This window comes from Gadus chalcogrammus, chromosome 1 (assembly GCF_026213295.1).
Source record: "Gadus chalcogrammus isolate NIFS_2021 chromosome 1, NIFS_Gcha_1.0, whole genome shotgun sequence".
Taxonomy (NCBI): Eukaryota; Metazoa; Chordata; class Actinopteri; order Gadiformes; family Gadidae; genus Gadus; species Gadus chalcogrammus.
Genome location: NC_079412.1, coordinates 6,462,283 through 6,479,785, shown reverse-complemented (window position 1 = coordinate 6,479,785; position 17,503 = coordinate 6,462,283). Strand labels below are relative to the sequence as shown.

Sequence of the window (17,503 nt, the reverse complement as noted above, 5' to 3'; positions counted from 1 at the left end):
TATAATCGATTTTCTTTTAAAAAAATCGTCCTCAACCATTAATTCCAACTGCGATGAAAAAAATCGATTAATCGCCAACCTCTAGTTAGGACAGCAGCGCCCAAGAGAGACTCAAGACTCACCTGTTCAGAGTTCAGGTCCTAGACTCTGCATAGCCACCCCCCCCCCCCTGCTCATTGTAAGGCGTACTTAGTTATAGTACTTAGTTTTGTAGCATCTTAGCCTAGCTATCTTTGTTTGTATACAGGGAATGGGTTACCCTAGTGATTGTTCATGCTCTGCACTTGGTTCTTTGAACATCCTTACTGTACCGACAGAGATATGTTGTTTCACCTTCTTCTGACAAATGTTCTTATTGTAAATCACTTGGATAAAAGTGTCTGCTTAAATGTAAGATAGATGTGCATAGCTAGGGAGTGAGCTGGGGGAACTGATAAGAGAGAGGTGCCCTCGCCCGCCTGCCCATTCACTCATCCGCAACTGAGGGGATTAGGTTGGCAGGCAAAGCTACTGCCACGGCAACCGAATGCAGACGATCACTGAGTTGTGTTCGCTCTGAGCCGCACGTATGCAGTGGGCCAGCAGCCGTCTCACAGGCACAACACAGCCAGTCCCCTAATCCAACCGGCTATTCAACTGAAACAGCAGTGGGTGACACGGACGTGACATGGTCCGGGGACTAGGGTTGATGAGGAACATGCAATAAAGTCTTACCGACCTCAAGCACCTGCGTGCCAAGAGTTTATTGTGAGAGGGCCTTAAAGCTTAGAAAAAATCATATTACTTTATCAACAATGCTGATAGTTCATAATTAGTAGTTTGGTTGCAGTGCGAGCTACACGTTTGTTTTATTTTTATTTTTTAATTGCCATCATATGAACTGCCATACGAACGCTTTGCGCGTGTGTCGGAAAAATCACACCCCGAGAAGTTGTAAACAAGTTGTAAACACTCTTACGGAAGTATGGTTTGAGAGCAAACAAGCCGTTTCACGCACTGGATTGTTCTAGCTTAACAGACATAAAACGTGTATTCATACGTCATATAACAGTCTAAAGGGAAAAGTCTAAATAGCATGATATCACCCCTTTAATAGAGATTGATTGACATCAAACATCGAGATTGCCGCTGAAAATAAACTTATGATCAAATAAAAAAAGAAAAGACTGTATTTATATTTAAAACCTTAATCATTATAATAGTATTATAATAGTCAGCCCGGGGCCCCAGTCACGGCCGTGGGTGACGCCCAGGGGGAGCTGACCTGGGGGTCCTCCAGCAGCCTCGAGAAGGAGGGTCCCTGGGATGCACAAAGACCACAGTTCAAAGGTATTACATTCAAAGGTATTAAGAATCGCATTGGCCATGCACTTCTTGGCAGTATTGGGCATAGACTACCGGGAGGGGCCATTCAGTCCCGCCCTCAGGGGCCAGGTATGGAGAGGGTCTGCTGCTGGTTTAAGGAAGGTTGAGCAATAGCGGCGCCCGCAACTCAAACTCTAGGGCTTCATAACGTGTGAACCAATGGTCCACTTCCCAGAAGCTACGTCCATATATTTTCACACTCCATCATCCTGTTCCAGAACTACCGTCTTAACATGGATCATAAACAAAGGCAAGAGCTAATTAGTCAGGTTAAAACATCAGTTCCCATGCAGGTGACCCAATGCAACCAAATTCTCTTTCCCTTTCAAAAGGTTTTTACATCGTGGCTGATCAAACTAGAGCCGTCCCTAGGCTAGCATCACCGCCGGTGTGTCCCATAGTCAAAGCTCTAACCCTGGATTGAGACACCAGTGCAACTCTTTCAGAACAAACTGAGCCACCGAAGGCAGAGGAATTGAATTAAAACTCCATTTACGTTATGTATGAATATGTGCAGTATGAGATGAGATCGGTATTCATAGCCTTGAGGAAATTGGCCTTCAGAAGTCAAACGACGATGACAAGATGAAACCATGGCATTCATTGGGAAGGTTCTTGAGCCAAGAGTGAAGACGAGGCTTTACCAGAGGTGCATCCACCCACTGACATAAAAACCTTGAGAGGATTCTGAGACATGTAATACACTTGTTTGGAGGATCACCAATATTTTAATTCTAAAGGCAAACATGATAACTATGGACTTAAACTAAAAAGGGCGGACCCAGATGCATCACAGTCATAAGTTATCCAAACCATTGAGGCCGTGTCGGCCTAGAATGTGATGGAGAACATCTGGATGGGAAGCTGGGATCTGATGGCCACTGATCTCAACAGTGTGGCTGCCGCCTGCAGTGTCAACTGTTGAGGAAAGCAAAGCCATAGCTCAGACAAGTCCCTACCGTGGTGCTCAAACCCTTAGCTCAAACAAGTCACTACCGTGGTGCTCAAACCCTAGCTCAAACAAGTCATTACCATGTGCTCAAACCCTTAGCTCAAACAAGTCACTACCATTGTGCTCAATGCATTCCACGGCTTTGACACATCCACATAAAAAGCATACCAGTCTGAAAAGTCTTTTATCTTGCGGCAATCTTGCCCTCTCCTTATTTCTCTTTCGTCAAACCACCAATAAAGACTTTCATCAGGAACGGTTATTATCCATACTCAGCGAATAGCAACACATAAAAAGATCTCAATATTTGGCCCGAACACTCCAATCTAATTTTGTTAGGTGAAAACAGGGAGTAGACCTCCATGGCAACGGATGTATACATCCACAACTCCTGGAAGACCTCAAGCCTCAGGTGAGAGCTCCATATGAAAGAGTGTGTGTGTGTGTGTGTGTGTGTGTGTGTGTGTGTGTGTGTGTGTGTGTGTGTGTGTGTGTGTGTGTAGCAGAAAGAAGAGCAGAGAAGAGGAGAGAGAGGAGAGGAGAGGAGAAGAGATGACAGAGAGAGGACAGAGTGAGGCGAGGAGAGGACAGAACAGAGGACAGGACTGCAGATAGCCAACAGACCAAGGCTACATTTATGTCTTTGTTGAAACCCAACCCTGTACTTATTTTAAAAGATAAGCTGACAAAGGCACTCTTCTTAAAGGTCCCATGGCATGCTACTTCATGGATGCTTTAATATATATATTAGTGGGCCCCTTACACAGCATTAGTAGACTTTCCTGAAATTCAGCCGTGGTGCAGAGTTACAGCCACTACGAGCCAGTCCCACATTGAGCTTTCCCCAAACGCGGCGTTTCGGTGTCAGTAGCTTTAATGCAAATGAGGAGGATAGAGGCGGATCAAGGAGGAGGGTGGGGGTGTGGCCCTGAGCAGCTTGCGGCCACGGTACCATGCACTCTGTTTACAGTTGATGTATCGCAATGGCGAGGCGCACACAGACTTTTGCCGTGTTCGGTAAATATTCTAGAACACTCCCGGGGCTCCGGCGGGAGTCCTGGTGCTCTATATCTAAATAATATCTTATTATACATAGATCTCTATATCATATAATAGTGATTACATATCGATAATATATAATCACGGCCAAAAGCCTTGTGCGCCTCCAGACAATAATATGAATCTCAAACGACTGCGTCGGGTTCTCAGACGTCTCTGGTTCTTCCACGTCGACATCAATCTGAAGTAGACTGAACCACGACATGGTGGAGAAAGGGATTGTTGCCCGCGATATCTCCCGCCGGAGCCTCGCTGCCGAAAGACCATCGCCTCGGCAGCGGGCAGAGGTCAGCGCTTAGGCACCACCGCCTCCTACAGCGGGCAGCGCCGAGGCGGTGGTCCCTCGGCTGCGGGCTACGGGAAATCCAAATCATATAATACATACTATCATGGCCAAAAGCTGTGTGCGCCTCCAGACGATATTATGAATCAACGACTGCGTCGGGTTCTCCAACTTCTCTGGTTCTTCCACTTCCACATCAATCTGAAGCAAACTGAACCGCACGCTGCCGGCTACCCGCTGCCCGCTGCCGGGTGGTGGTGTCTCGCGGCAGTGAGCGTGGCATGTCGCAGTTCATGTACTTCAGGGAGTTATGGCCAAAGTTCCTTTCCCCCAATTCCTTCTCAACCATAGCTGAGATAACCCCAACTACAGTCTCGTTGTGGAAATAACAGAGACGTTAAAGAACCGACGTGTTAGGCGCCATAACACCAACAGCAGAACGGTTATCCAAATAACAAAGAAGTGTTCACTTCTTTAAAGTGTGTGTAATCACACACACACACAGACACATGTGGCGCTCGCACGGTCGTAGCTCATTGTCTCATTGGCGGGCCAAATTCTCTGGCTAGAGAAAGGGGAGGTAACTTGGCCCCTTATGAAGACATATGGGGCCACATTCCAAATTAGCGCCTGAGTTTCAATTTTTTCAAAGGCGAGCGAGCAGGATACCTAGTGCTCACCGAACACAAGTTTTAGCCACTGGGGGACGATAGGCAGGCTAGGGGAACTCGTATTAATGTTAGAAAACCACCTAAAGTGAGATTTTCATGCCAAGGGACCTTTGAAGTAAAAAATGCTTTAATAAATAGGCCAATTCATAATAGAATTCTTAAAAAGTTGCCAACATGTTTCGGCCATTGTAGGCCTTCACCTGAGAGACTTCACCTGTAATTATTTACTGATCCAAAACAATTAAGTCAAGATTACAAGTCTACTTTCTGAGCCCAAAATCATTAAATATGAATCCTGGATAAACAATCTTGGCCCTCCAAAACTGGTCCCTGCATCGGTTCTTCGTGCCTTTGATTTTGGAATCGTGTCAACTGCCCCACATCCAGCACTGCTGGTCGAACCTCTTGTCCTCACCGTCTCAAAAAGCCTCTGCCCTCCCCAGTGAGCAGCAGCACCAGCGGGGCTGAAGACGGCGTCCTCATGACGAGGACCAAGGTGGAGGGGGGGTTCTTTGCTAGATGGCAAGGGAGAGGAACTTCAAACCCTAAAAAGCTCCTCGCCCGCTGAGCGGCCCAAAGAGCCGGGCCTCCCAGCTGTGAAAACCTCCGACCACATGAGAGGGGGGACGGAGTGCTTGGAGTCCCGTTACTCCCCTTATTGAATTTTTACAACCTGGTGGGCTGCCAGGCTGTTGGCTCAACGGGCACGCTCCGGGAAATGAAAGAGAAAGAGAGCCAGCTTAAGTTGTGTTATCCTTCTCACCCGCAGACCTCTGCTTTTATGACCATAGTCTGCTCTAACAAAGGATAGTGTGTTTACGTGTTTCACATGTTCGAAGTGCTTGTGCCCAGGGGAATGATCACGTCTCTCACACAACCTCAGTACGTAGCAAATGAACACGACTTTACCGTTTCAATAAGACTCCAAAGGCTAACAATAGCTAAAGAGTTAGACTGACAATAGCTAAAGAGTTAGGCTTCCAATAGCTTAAGAGTTAGACTGACAATAGCTTAAGAGTTAGATTGACAAAAGCTTAAGAGTTAGATTGACAATAGCTTAAGAGTTAGGCTACCACTAACTAAAGAGTAATGCTTACAATACCTAAAGAGTTAGACTGACAACAGCTAAAAAGTTAGATTGACAAAAGATAAAGAGTTAGACTGAAAATAGCTAGAGTTAGGCTTCCAATAGCTTAAAGGCGAAATCCGGTGTAAAATGGATCTGGGATATGTTTAGTATGATAACGAGATGGAATGTTCGTGTGGGAGCATAAAAGCGCGTATAGACGCATTCTTAAGTTGGCTGTTTTTAGCCGATTCTACCAAAACGCTATAAACGCTATAAATATCATACCAAACATATCCCAAATCCATATTATACCGGATTTCTCCTTTAAGAGTTACACTGATAAAAGCCAAAGAGTTAGGATTCCAATAGCTTAAGTGTTAGATTGACAATAGCTAAAGAGTTAGGCTCCCAATAACTAAAGAGTTAGATTGACAATAGCTAAAGAGTTGGGCTTCCACTAACTCAGCAGTTCTCCAAGTGTGGGGCGCGCTGCACTAGGCATGGTGTCAGTTATGCTTGACGAGACAAGCGCAGCAAAATTAAAAGCCGTCCCCCTGTCAAACGACACAATTGCGAGACGTATATGTGACATTACAAGTGATCTTGAGGATCAACTCATAGAAAAATTACAAGAAAGTCGTTTTGCATTACAAGTGGACGAAGCTACTGACAGAATTAAGGACTGCTTGTTCATCTCATAGGCCTACGTCCGCTTTGTGAATTGCGAGTCACTGTGCGAGGATTTGCTGTTTTGCAAATACATAAAAAATAGAGCCACAGCAGATGAGCTGTTTAAGATCATGAAAGATCATGAAAGATACCTCAAAGAACACGGCCTTAAATGGGAAAAATGTGTGGGCTTTTGCTCTGATGGCGCACAGACCATGGCAGGGTCAAGAAACGGGCTGCAGGCACTAATAATGAGGGTTGCGCCAGATGCGCACTGTACGCACTGCGTCATTCACAGGGAAGTGCTCGCGTCAAGGCAGCTCAGCCCTGAACTGAATGAGGTTTTGACAGAAGTTGTGAGCGTGGTAAATTTTACCAAAACCCGACAACTGAAAGCGCGACAGTTCTCCGCACTTTGTGAGGAAATGGGAGCTGATCACTAATCGGTGACAGCGTCTGGCAGCATGCCAATTCTCGGTGACAGCGTCTTATAACGTTCTATATATAATAGTTTGTATAATATCACGGCCAAAAGCTCGGTGCGCCTCCGGATGGCCGTAGCGCGGGAAGATCTCGTAGGGATTGGGCTTTGCGGGGTATGTTTACCGGCGTTGCTATGGTTACCGGTCTTGTGTGTTCCAATGCTTTATTACGTAGCCTATTAGTCTATTAGGTTTGCAAACACAAACTGCCAAACTTTTTTTTTTTATCAAATAGGCCTAAAGATGACGCCGAATTTTTTTCCAGTAATAATTTTCTTTTATTACTGGAAAAAAATACTAAAAAAAACTCGGTGTTGGCCTCAATACCGAGTTAATACCGTATACTGGGTCAACCCTAAATGGTACTAATAATTGGCATAATAATTTCTTTCGGTGTTTCGGTTTTCGGCCTTGGTTTCCTCATTTTCGGTTTACGGTTTCGGCCAAGAATTTTCATTTCGGTGCATCCCTACTGATCACACATCTGTGCTGTTTCACAGTGAAGCAAGGTGGCTCTCCCGGGGAAAAGTGCCGTCGCGCGTCTTTGAGCTCAGGGAAGAGATTCAGATCTTCTTAGAGGAGGAGCGCATGTATGAGGCTGCAAGCAAGTTCAGCGATGAACAATTTCTGTTGAAGTTGGCCTACCTCAGCGATGTGTTTGGCAAGCTGAATGAATTAAATATTCAGCTCCAAGGCAAAGACAAGCACCTACCTCACCTGGCAGACAAAATCACTGCATTCTCCCGAAAGCTCGAGGTATGAGGAAGGCGCCTCGATCAACAAAATATAGAAGTCTTTGAGAACCTGAGTGAAGTTGCTGAAACCACTGATTCTGGAGCCACCACAGTGATCCCATGTATTAAGCAGCACCTCTCTTCCCTGAGAGGACTGTTTCAAAAATACTTCCCGATCAACAGTGCTCAGTATGACTGGGTTATGGATCCATTCAATGCAGCAGGTTGGTATTTTGACATTTTCCTGAATATTATACTCATATATTATGCATGCATTTTATTTATGTTAGATGGTACTTACTAACTGGAATGGATTGTTGTCAAACAGATTTCTTTGTGTTTATTATGCAATGACAAATAAAGTAAGCCTATTTATTCATATTCTATCTGCAGCACCTGCTGATTTTAGGTCTGCTGAGGAGGACCAGTTCATTGAAATGACATCTGACTCCACCCTGAGGCTGAGGTTTACAGCTCAGACTCTTTGTGAATTCTGGCTTGGAGTGGAGAGGGAGTATCCACTCATTGGGCAGAGAGCTATGTGCATTCTTCTTCCCTTTGCCACATCATATCTTTGTGAGATGGGCTTTTCAGCTGTTGCTTCACTGAAAACCCAAGTACAGATCTCAGCTGAACATTTAGCATGACTTGAGGGTGGCACTATCAAGCCTGCAACCCCGCTTTGAAAAGATGTGCAATGCAAAACAGGCTCATTGCAGCCACTAATGCAGGGGTAAAACTCATGTGTTCATGTGTTGCCAAATGCATTTCTCTTCTTTTATTTTTTGAAGAGATTGCAAAGTGGCACTGTTATTTTCTCTATTTTTGATCTTGCTGTTATTTTATGTTATTGAGTTAGAATTTAGATACAACAATGTTTGAAAATGTTAAGCTTGGCGTATTTCATTAGCATTGTGTTGGGGCGATGGGGGCAGGTGGGGCTTGGAAATTCCCCCTAGTCCAAAGTGGGGGCTGACCGAAAAAGTTTGAGAACCACTGCACTAACTAAAGAGTTATGGTTAGAGGAACAGGATGGGATAGCAATTTAACACCCATGATGTGCACACTGAACTCACTCCCGATTTATAGCGAAGAAAGTCCTTCTCTTTCTGATTATACCAACAGCATGAATGCTGCCTTTGACTCTGAATAAACTGTTTGTCATGTTTTAATGCTGAGGATTAAACAGAATCCAATTCTTATGTCGTTTTGCTCCGATTCTACTTCTAAATATTTATGCAAACTCAATGGTATAGTAAAGTAAAACTCTACAGCAATCAAATCTTTTTCTCAAAAGTAGGGTTAAAAAAAAAGCCAGGCAGTTGGCTCAGAGACTTGACCCTGGTTTTCGAGGAACAGAACGTATAAAGCTCCTGGCAACCATGAATACGAGCATGGAACAGACAAAGTAGCATTCCTTCAAATCCTTTGCCACGATAAATACAAGAAACACACCAAGAAGAATGCAGTGTGCATCCAGCAAAGACGTGAATACACGCAAACTCAATGAGAGATTACCAATAGAACCCTTACTGTGTGAATACACACAAACTCAATGAGAGATTACCAATAGAACCCTTACCGTGTGTGAATACACACAAACTCAATGAAAAATGACCAATAGTGGTCTTACTGTGCGAATACACACAAACTCAATGAGAGATTACCAATAGAACCCTTACTGTGTGAATACACACAAACTCAATGAGAAATGACCAATAGTAGTCTTACTGTGTGAATACACACAAACTCAATGAGAAATGACCAATAGAATTCTTACTGTGTGTATACATACAAACTCAATGAGAGTCTACCAATATAATTCTTAGTGTGAATACACACAATCTACAGACGACCGATAGAACTCGTATTCTGAATACACACAAACTCAATGCAGAGACGCAGATAGATGAGAATGTGTGGAGGTCTGACCTGATTCTACTCACTCCAACGCCCTGCCTCACTGGAGGTCTGACCTGATTCTACTCACTCCAACGCCCTGCCTCACTGGATGTCTGACCTGATTCTACTCACTCCAACGCCCTGCCTCACTGGATGTCTGACCTGATTCTACTCACTCCAACGCCCTACTTCACTGGATGTCTGACCTGATTCTACTCACTCCAACGCCCTACTTCACTGGATGTCTGACCGGAATCTACTCACTCCAACGCACTGCTTCACTGGATGTCTGACCTGATTCTACTCACGCTAACGATGCAGATTCTTCATTCGCCCAAGTTGAAATATTTGAACTTTCCCGCGAATTTCGCTTCATGCTGAATCACTCGCACGAGAAGAGCTTAGGGATCACGCGAGCAACCTCGCGAGCAACGGCAGCAGATTTTTCTCTCCACTGTTGCTGTGAACACACCTTTACCAAACGGCCATTGAATATTTTATGTCAACAACCTACTCAACAGCTATTTTGTTCAGGAAACAACCTGAAAACATTGGGGCTGAAACAAGGTAGGCGATAATTTGGCTTTCTGAACCAAGTGAAAGACCCTAGGAGCAGTCCTGGGACGAGGGTCGCTGGGGTTGTCCTTCTTACCGTGCCACTGGCCCGGACATCAAAGAGACGCCCCCAGTCGTCCTCGTGGCTGTCCACCATCATCATGCTCTCGTCCTCCTCCAGGAGCCACTGGGCCTGCAGGTCCATCCGTGCCACCTCTCCCAGGGAGTGCATGCCCACAGCGGGGAATAGGCCCTCTGTGGTCCCCGGGACCTCCGCCGAACCCACCTGAGGAGGTCAGACAGTCAGACTAAGGAGCTCACACTGGAGACCAACGTGAATAAAGACTAAAAGTCCTTTGTTGTGTAGGATCTCACCCTAGCTATCTTTGTTGTGTACAGGGAATGTGTTAACATAACTATTGTAGGTGCTTGGCACTTATTTCTATGAACATCCCTACTACACCCGACGGCGATATATTGTTTTTTCTCTTTCTTCAGACAAATGTACTTAAAAGCGTCTGCTAAATGCCCTAAATGTAAATGTAAGGTGGCTTTTCACAGTCAACGCCCACGCACACACTCTATTGACTATGTGTGGTCTGATGAACTGACCTCTCTGCCATTTTTGGTGAAAAAGACGGTAGTGATTCCTGCTGCTGGGTTCTCGGAGTGTATTCCACAGCCGATGCGGTCGCCACGGACACATTGAGGGCCAAACTGCTGCCCCAGTGGGTTGCCGTTGTAAAGCCTGGAACAACGAGGAGGGGGTAAAACAGTAACTATCCTCTAATCCTAATGAGCACCGATTATTATCTACTGATCATCTACCAGCACTACACACAGCGTCCAATCTGGTACGCTCCTTAGCTTTGACTTACTTGCCATTGACAGCATGATAGGCGACAGAGTATGGCAGCCAGCCCGGCTGGTGGTCGAGTCGGTAGAACCGGGGCACCAGGCCCACTGAGATGGTCCCTCTGAGCCCGGTGTCCACTATCGTCACCTTCAGTCACAAACAAGGGTTTCAGCTGGGTTAGGCCTACTGAAATTAAAGAGAACCAAACAACATGGGAAAGGAAGTACAGCTGGGCTTCCTTTGAAAGGTGTACAGCTGATCCATCGCCATTCTCCCAAAGTCAGGGCTAAATAGCCTATAGGTCAAAATAAAGGTAGAAGGTGAGATGCCATAAGAGAGTAGCCTCGTTCTTGTGTGTGCGTGTGCGTGCGTCCTATTAGTACTGGTGTCCTGTCTCTTTTGTTTTAAATTTACTTGGGTCTGCCTCAGGCTCGATTCCTCCTGCCAGCACAGGTGGTTACAGTCTTAGATATCAGTCTGGAGTCACAAGGCTTGAGGACTCAAAGCCTCCCTCTCTACTGCTGCAGCCTGCCGCCCTCCAGTCAGGAGGCTTGCGCTCCACCTTGACAGTCTGGACCCTTGGTGATCCATGGGCAGCAAACAGATCAACAGACCAGGAGACTAGCATGAGTCATTGATGGGGAGTTGCAACATCTCCGAGGAGTTATGGCATGAGGATGACTGAGACTGGAGAATAGTTCAAGTATGGCCATTGAGAACCTGTCTAGGAAAGCCGAGAAAGGAAATTCTTCTCAAATAAATCTGCTGAAATGACGGAAATGCCGCAGATGTTCAGAGTCCGTCTGGGCAGAGACGGACGAGGATGAGCCGCGTGAGATCAGGACCGAATGGAATCCGTAGCAGAAGCACTGTGAGGGACGCGAGGACACCACTGACGCATAATCCAACGGGAGCCTGACCTTTATCGGAATAAAACCACCGCACGCCTTCCAGATATCTTGGAAGAGCGCAGCATGTGCGTCATAGCGACAGACACGTTGCATAAAAACTATGGGCTCTTCAAATGTTCATCCTAAACTCCCATCTTTTAAATGTCAAGCACAACTAATCCAGTTTCAAACACCCACTAGGAAATGAGAGTGGGACTCTCATTTCAAAACGTGTTGATTTTGTGACTGCGTCTTATGGCTGATGCAAGAATTTAGAAAAGAAAATGCAAAAAATATAACTTTTACGTTTCATACACACATAAAAAGATATTTATATGACTGAAGCTTAAAATCTCACTTCTATTATGTGTTTATTTTTTCTCGTAAAAAACAGACAGCCTAGAGTTCCACTATGCTACGTGGAACAAGATCCAGTGCAAAAGTTTAGACTGTATAGACCAAATGTTAGTTAAAAACAAACCAATAGGGAAGCAGTTCACCAAACAAGCTTTACCTGCTACGGGTCTAACTTACATTATGAACAAGCTAGGCGCTTGGCTCCAGCCTCATGAGTACGTCAACACTCCCCTAGCCCCTGATTCAATGACCCTAGCAGGTCTTCCTTTGCTTCCCTAAAAGCACATTTTACCGTGTTGATAGTCCATCCTGAGACATGAGGGTGCATCCGCCTTATTTAATCATTTGCTAATCCTCTGTCCTGCTGCATGCTTGCTGAACAACCTGAGTTGGAGTCATCTTCGGACCAAGAGATCAAATCAAACCCATAACTCGTCCTGGTGCCGCAGCAATTTCACTGCTCTTTGAATTAGGACTGCAAAGGGGATTGAGGGTTGGCTTTGGGGGCTCACTATGAATGTCATTCAGAACCACAGGGCTTGAGGGCTTCAACTTGCCAAACTAATTGAAAAGCCATCGTGGAAATAAGTCTGGATGATGGCAGCACACAGAAGCAAAGTCTATAACATGATGCTCTGAGCTGCTACCACCTCAGATACACAGCAAACATTTTGATCAAATGAATTATCAAAGAAATTTCACGTGCAATGCTCCAGGAGTTTATATATATATTATATTCAACATGAAATGTGTGTTTCAGAGATTGTGACAAAGGTGTCCTGGCTTTGACAATCTGAAGGTTCAAAGTTCCCAGAGAAGCAAACGATAAATAAATCCTATTTTTTGTCTGCTCAGTAAAGACAGAAGCAATAGCAATAGGCTTAACTTCTTATCAGAACGCATAGCAACTGAGAAACATGTGTTGCTGCTGTCTTACCTCAAAGTAGCAAGTTCCCTTTGATAAAGGTTGGGGCGCGACGTAGCAACCCACTTCATCAGAGTTCCCTTGGTAACTAAAGAAAGAAACCACAAGTAAGGAAGATGCAGCTACTTGTGTGTGTGTTGGGTGTGCTGTTCAGAATCAAACGCATCACAGACTGATTAAATGTGAACAACATAATACAAACATTATATTGTGAACAGAATAGACTTTATAGAACATTCTAGACTGAAGACAGGTGGTTTTAATTAAAATGCTACAGAATGAATTTGATGGAAAATTATAACGGCCCAGTCAATGGATTGAGATCAGAAAGTGTTAAAATAGAAAAGGATGGTCAAATGCCAAGTTGTTCAACAGCAACTTACATTGAATGAGGTCTTTGCTGTAGCTGGTTGTAAACATTTAGAAAGAAGGGGAAATTCATGCTATGGATATGATGCACTCGTAGTTCATAGAGGCATGTAACACTATTCTAGTAGTACCCCCAAATGCAATGCCCTAAAAAAGCATTGATATGGGATCTTTAAGTTAAAAAGGACATAATAGCAAGGTCAGAAATATAAATAAACCAGATACCCCTATTTGCACTTAGAAATGACATAGTACGGAGGGCCACTATGAGGGCGGTGAAGGCTCTTACCAAGAAAAGGATGAGGCATAATGTAATGATGTACTGCAATTAAAAGTAAAATAATGTAAAATGTTGGCGTAATTTGCCAAGGCTACAATCAGTAAAGAGAGTCATACAAATGTACAAAGGAAAATAGTCCCTATTATAGAGTTATGTTTAATTATCAACTCACCCGATAACAGAATAAGTGAGTTAAGGTTAGGTTTAGGAATCAGAAATAATATTTTTTTTCTGAAGAGTCACAAGTCAATTGAGCGTACCTGAGAATGTCTCCATTCTTCAGCAACCTCATGAATCGTTCTTGTGCTGGACGCACTTCTCCCATTTCTCGCTCTCGGATTCGACGCCTCCAATTTAGGAACCTGTGGTGTAGGTTGATGTCATCCATCTGGAGGAGGAGAACAGAGACAACATTAACTAGGAATAGGATAGGAGATTGGAGTGAGGAGGTATGAATCTTGTTTGTCTCAACTACAGCATACAGGAGATGACAGCCAATTGGCCAGACAGACAGGCAGGCTGCTCTGATCATAATAATGTACAATTGCATAACCGTATTGGCCTCGTAAGACAACTCAGAAGTTAAAGTTCACAATGCTGTGACTGTATGACATGCACGACTAAAAAGCTGTGAGCTTGACCTGTTGTGTACTCGATGTTTTGCCTGTATATTTGTATGTATGTATGTATGTATGTATGTATGTATGTATGTATGTATGTATGTATGTATGTATGTATGTATGTATGTATGTCAAGTATGGCCCCCATTGCACTCCTGATCATCACTGGAAGGAAGGATCTTCCATTCTGTGTTCATTCTCAAGATTTCTTCCTTGCTAATAAAGGGAGTTATTTCTTGGCCTCTGGGGGGCTAGGGTCAGGGACTGTCATACATAAATGGCCTGTTAAGCCCTTTGAAACTGTACCTGTGATTGAAGGCATTACACATACAATTCAATTGAATTGACCTAAAATGTGGGACCATCAGCTGAACGTCAGAGAGGAGGGAAGAGGTCAGCACGCAGAAGAGACAGGCGTGTCTTACGAAGTGGGCGTGTCGTTGTGTGGCGAAGTGCCTGAAAGCTACCAAGGCCAGTGTTGCCAGATTGGGCCAGATTTCCCGCCCAATCTGGCAACACTGGACGAGGCCAGTGAAAGTTGAGCTAACCTAACGTTTGAAACTACCCAACAGAAACAACACACTATATGTGCGGTTTCAAAATAATTGACTATGAAATCGTATAGCAGGCGATGCCAATAAGAACATGTCATGGATGATAGAAATGTAGTTGCGAGCCTTAAAATGCTCAAGATCAACATTAGCAGCTAACAGCTGGGGCTCAGTGTCTGACAAGAGGGAGGGCTTGTTATTTAAACTACTTCAGACATACCTGAAATCCCGGTGTTCAAAAATGCATTAATTCGCTTTTGTGTATCAGCTATCAGGGAAAACCATATATACAAACACTGACAAAAATGTGGAGGAAAGAAATAAGCATTCGTCGCTTCCTATTGACATCAAATTGTCATGATTTCAGTCAGCCAATCAAAGGGAGCCTTGAAACAGCGTGACTGACAGCGGGCCAATCCCGTCCTCCGACACTTGTTCTACCGTGACGCTCGACTCGTTGGCGCGTGCTTGTTTGTTGATTTGTGTACGCAGTGACAGACAAGCGCGCTTGTCGGTGGACCCTTTGATGTCCACATGAAGGAAATGCATCCCTCTTATAGACTTCACTAATCATCCTTCTCCTCATCTGTCTTAACTCACATTATTGCTGGTATTACTGTGTTTAGGTACAATCTCTAAGAACACGTTACTGACTTTTTGCCATCATGTAGAAGTGCTGTTAGATTAAATAGTTACAACCAGAAAGAGGTTTGGGGATTCTGGTCTAGATCGGCTTTAGATGGCTTGAATGACATCCCTCTATAGTCAATGACATCAGTCTATTTCTCAGTTCACTTAGATAATAAGTAGAAGTAGAAGTAAGGTTAACTTTAAGCATAAATTATATAAGAATATAAGGTAAATATATTTACAATGGAGCCAAATGTTGAACACTATTGATATTGCCTGGCCTTCCTGTGTTAAACTAATGCCTGCATTCCGATGAACCCCCGACGCCTCATGTAAATGGCCTCTTAGAGAAACATCTGTTACCCCCTGTGGTTCCTCATCTGTGAAATTAGAGTTAAATTAACTAATCCATACCCCGGTTAAAATCAGACATTGCCAGCTTATGACTGTATATGCAACAGACAAATAAAGTGGCATTGTTAACTATTATAAATGCATACTTTACTGTTTAAATTGATATTGCTTTCACAGGGCTCATCTCTTAAACCCATGTGGTAAGTCATGGTGATTTAAGATCAGGTTAATAAACAAGGCGATGAATAGATTTTAATGAAAGACCTCACTTCATGTAACTAATGTATAATATGTAACTTCCTGTTACTGATGTTGTGTAAGTAACCCTTTTGTACGTAATGCTTGAATTACTGTATGGGATGCATTTCGGACATTGTGGGCGTGAACGTCAAGAGCCCGTAGTTTAGAGCATTGTGATTGGCGAAGGACATCTTAGAGGAGGCCACACAATTGGAATATAAAGCTAAGAGACTGTTCGCGAGTTCTTTGCAAACCGCCTCAAGTGTTGTTGTCACTCTCTGCGGTGACAATAAAACCGTGATCATTTAACCCTAGCCCTTCCCGACCTCTCGTAATTTGACCGTGGGATTTATCCACGACAAGATGCAGAGGGACATGGTCTGAGGAGGGAACTCTGACCCTCCAGAGCAGGGGGGAACAGATAGCTCCACTGGCCTGGCATTGGTCTTGGACCCTTCTCCTCTCTGGAACCCAACTAGACTTCTCTGGGTAGCCAGCTGATGAAAACACAAGGTGATTTTCATTGTCCTAACCAAGGGTGATCACTCTTAATGGGAACAAAAACCTACTGTTTGGGCATGTGAGGCGGTTTGAAAGATAATTGCTTGGTTTTACTACATGCGTGTCCTAGTACTGCAGAAATAAGTGAGCAAGTGGGCTACCAAACAACCCCATGCAAATCCTCACCAATGCACTAAGAAGCTAGAATGCACACGCTTGCATAATGTAAACAGAGACTTTGTTCCTCAGTGTGCAAATGAGCGTCTTTAGCCGCCAAAACCACCATTTAGGGATGGCTAGGGCCAATACAGCTCAGCATTGTCATCTCAACACCCTTATTCTGCTAAAAGCACTGTGAAATACACATTTTCTTTGGTGTCATGGTCTTCAAATTGCATCAGGATGGATGGAAACATGGATTTGCTGACCCAATCTGGAAATAATATTTGTTATGTACTTCTCTCAAGCCATGCATTCACCCGACTGTTGTAGACGAGCGGACACTAGTTCTCAGCCTCACCTTTAAATGGCTTTAGACAATAATTATATCCAAAGCAATAACTAAATGTTAACAAAAAATGGCTAAGTGTAGTGTTTCTTAGATATTGATGCCTTCCCTAGTGTATGGACCTCCAGAACGCTGCCCACCATGCAATGGTTGACTATAATACACTGTGTTGTACTATAATACTATAATGAATGGGTCAATAACAACAAAACAGGAAACCGGTTTTAGTAGAGCTTTTTAGTTCAAATCAAATAGCTCAATGATGTTGCTTACTTTTTATACAATATGCAATGATCCAAAGCTTGGGGTACAGTGACAACAAATAAACTCATAATTCTATGCATTGGTCTGTGATTTACACCAAAAATAACCAACCTGTTTCATTTTAAAAGTTAATTCATGTGTATTCCCAAGAAATCAATGTTCGTGAATAGCATCCATCAATGTGTTACAGTTGCTTATAATATAACATGTAATAGTCGATAATAAGCAGCCCGGAGGTTGTCTTTAGAACTAGAAACAAAGTAATGAATGATTGAGAACCCAAGTAAAAAAAACATAGTTCTAGACTCTAACTTATCTGTCCAACTAAACTACAAGATAGGAACTACTTTTTTTTTCTATTGCCGACTTTGTATCAGAACCAACCAATCTGAGTCCCACAAAGTTCGATCTTTGGAC

General features: G+C 43.9%; 1 protein-coding gene across 1 annotated transcript in view; it reads right to left on the bottom strand.

Annotated features, from left to right (window-relative positions):
* The window catches only part of spryd3 (SPRY domain containing 3), a 51,290-nt gene extending 36,313 nt beyond the window's left edge, over positions 1-14,977 (bottom strand). Inside the window, exons 1-6 of the mRNA XM_056585611.1 lie at positions 14,810-14,977; positions 13,679-13,806; positions 12,782-12,857; positions 10,620-10,744; positions 10,354-10,489; positions 9,839-10,027 (exon numbers count right to left, since the gene is read on the bottom strand). Coding sequence (XP_056441586.1) covers positions 9,839-10,027; positions 10,354-10,489; positions 10,620-10,744; positions 12,782-12,857; positions 13,679-13,806 — 654 coding nt within the window. The 5' untranslated portion in view covers positions 14,810-14,977. The remainder of the gene's footprint in view (positions 1-9,838; positions 10,028-10,353; positions 10,490-10,619; positions 10,745-12,781; positions 12,858-13,678; positions 13,807-14,809) is intronic.
* Between the last annotated feature and the right edge of the window lie 2,526 nt (positions 14,978-17,503).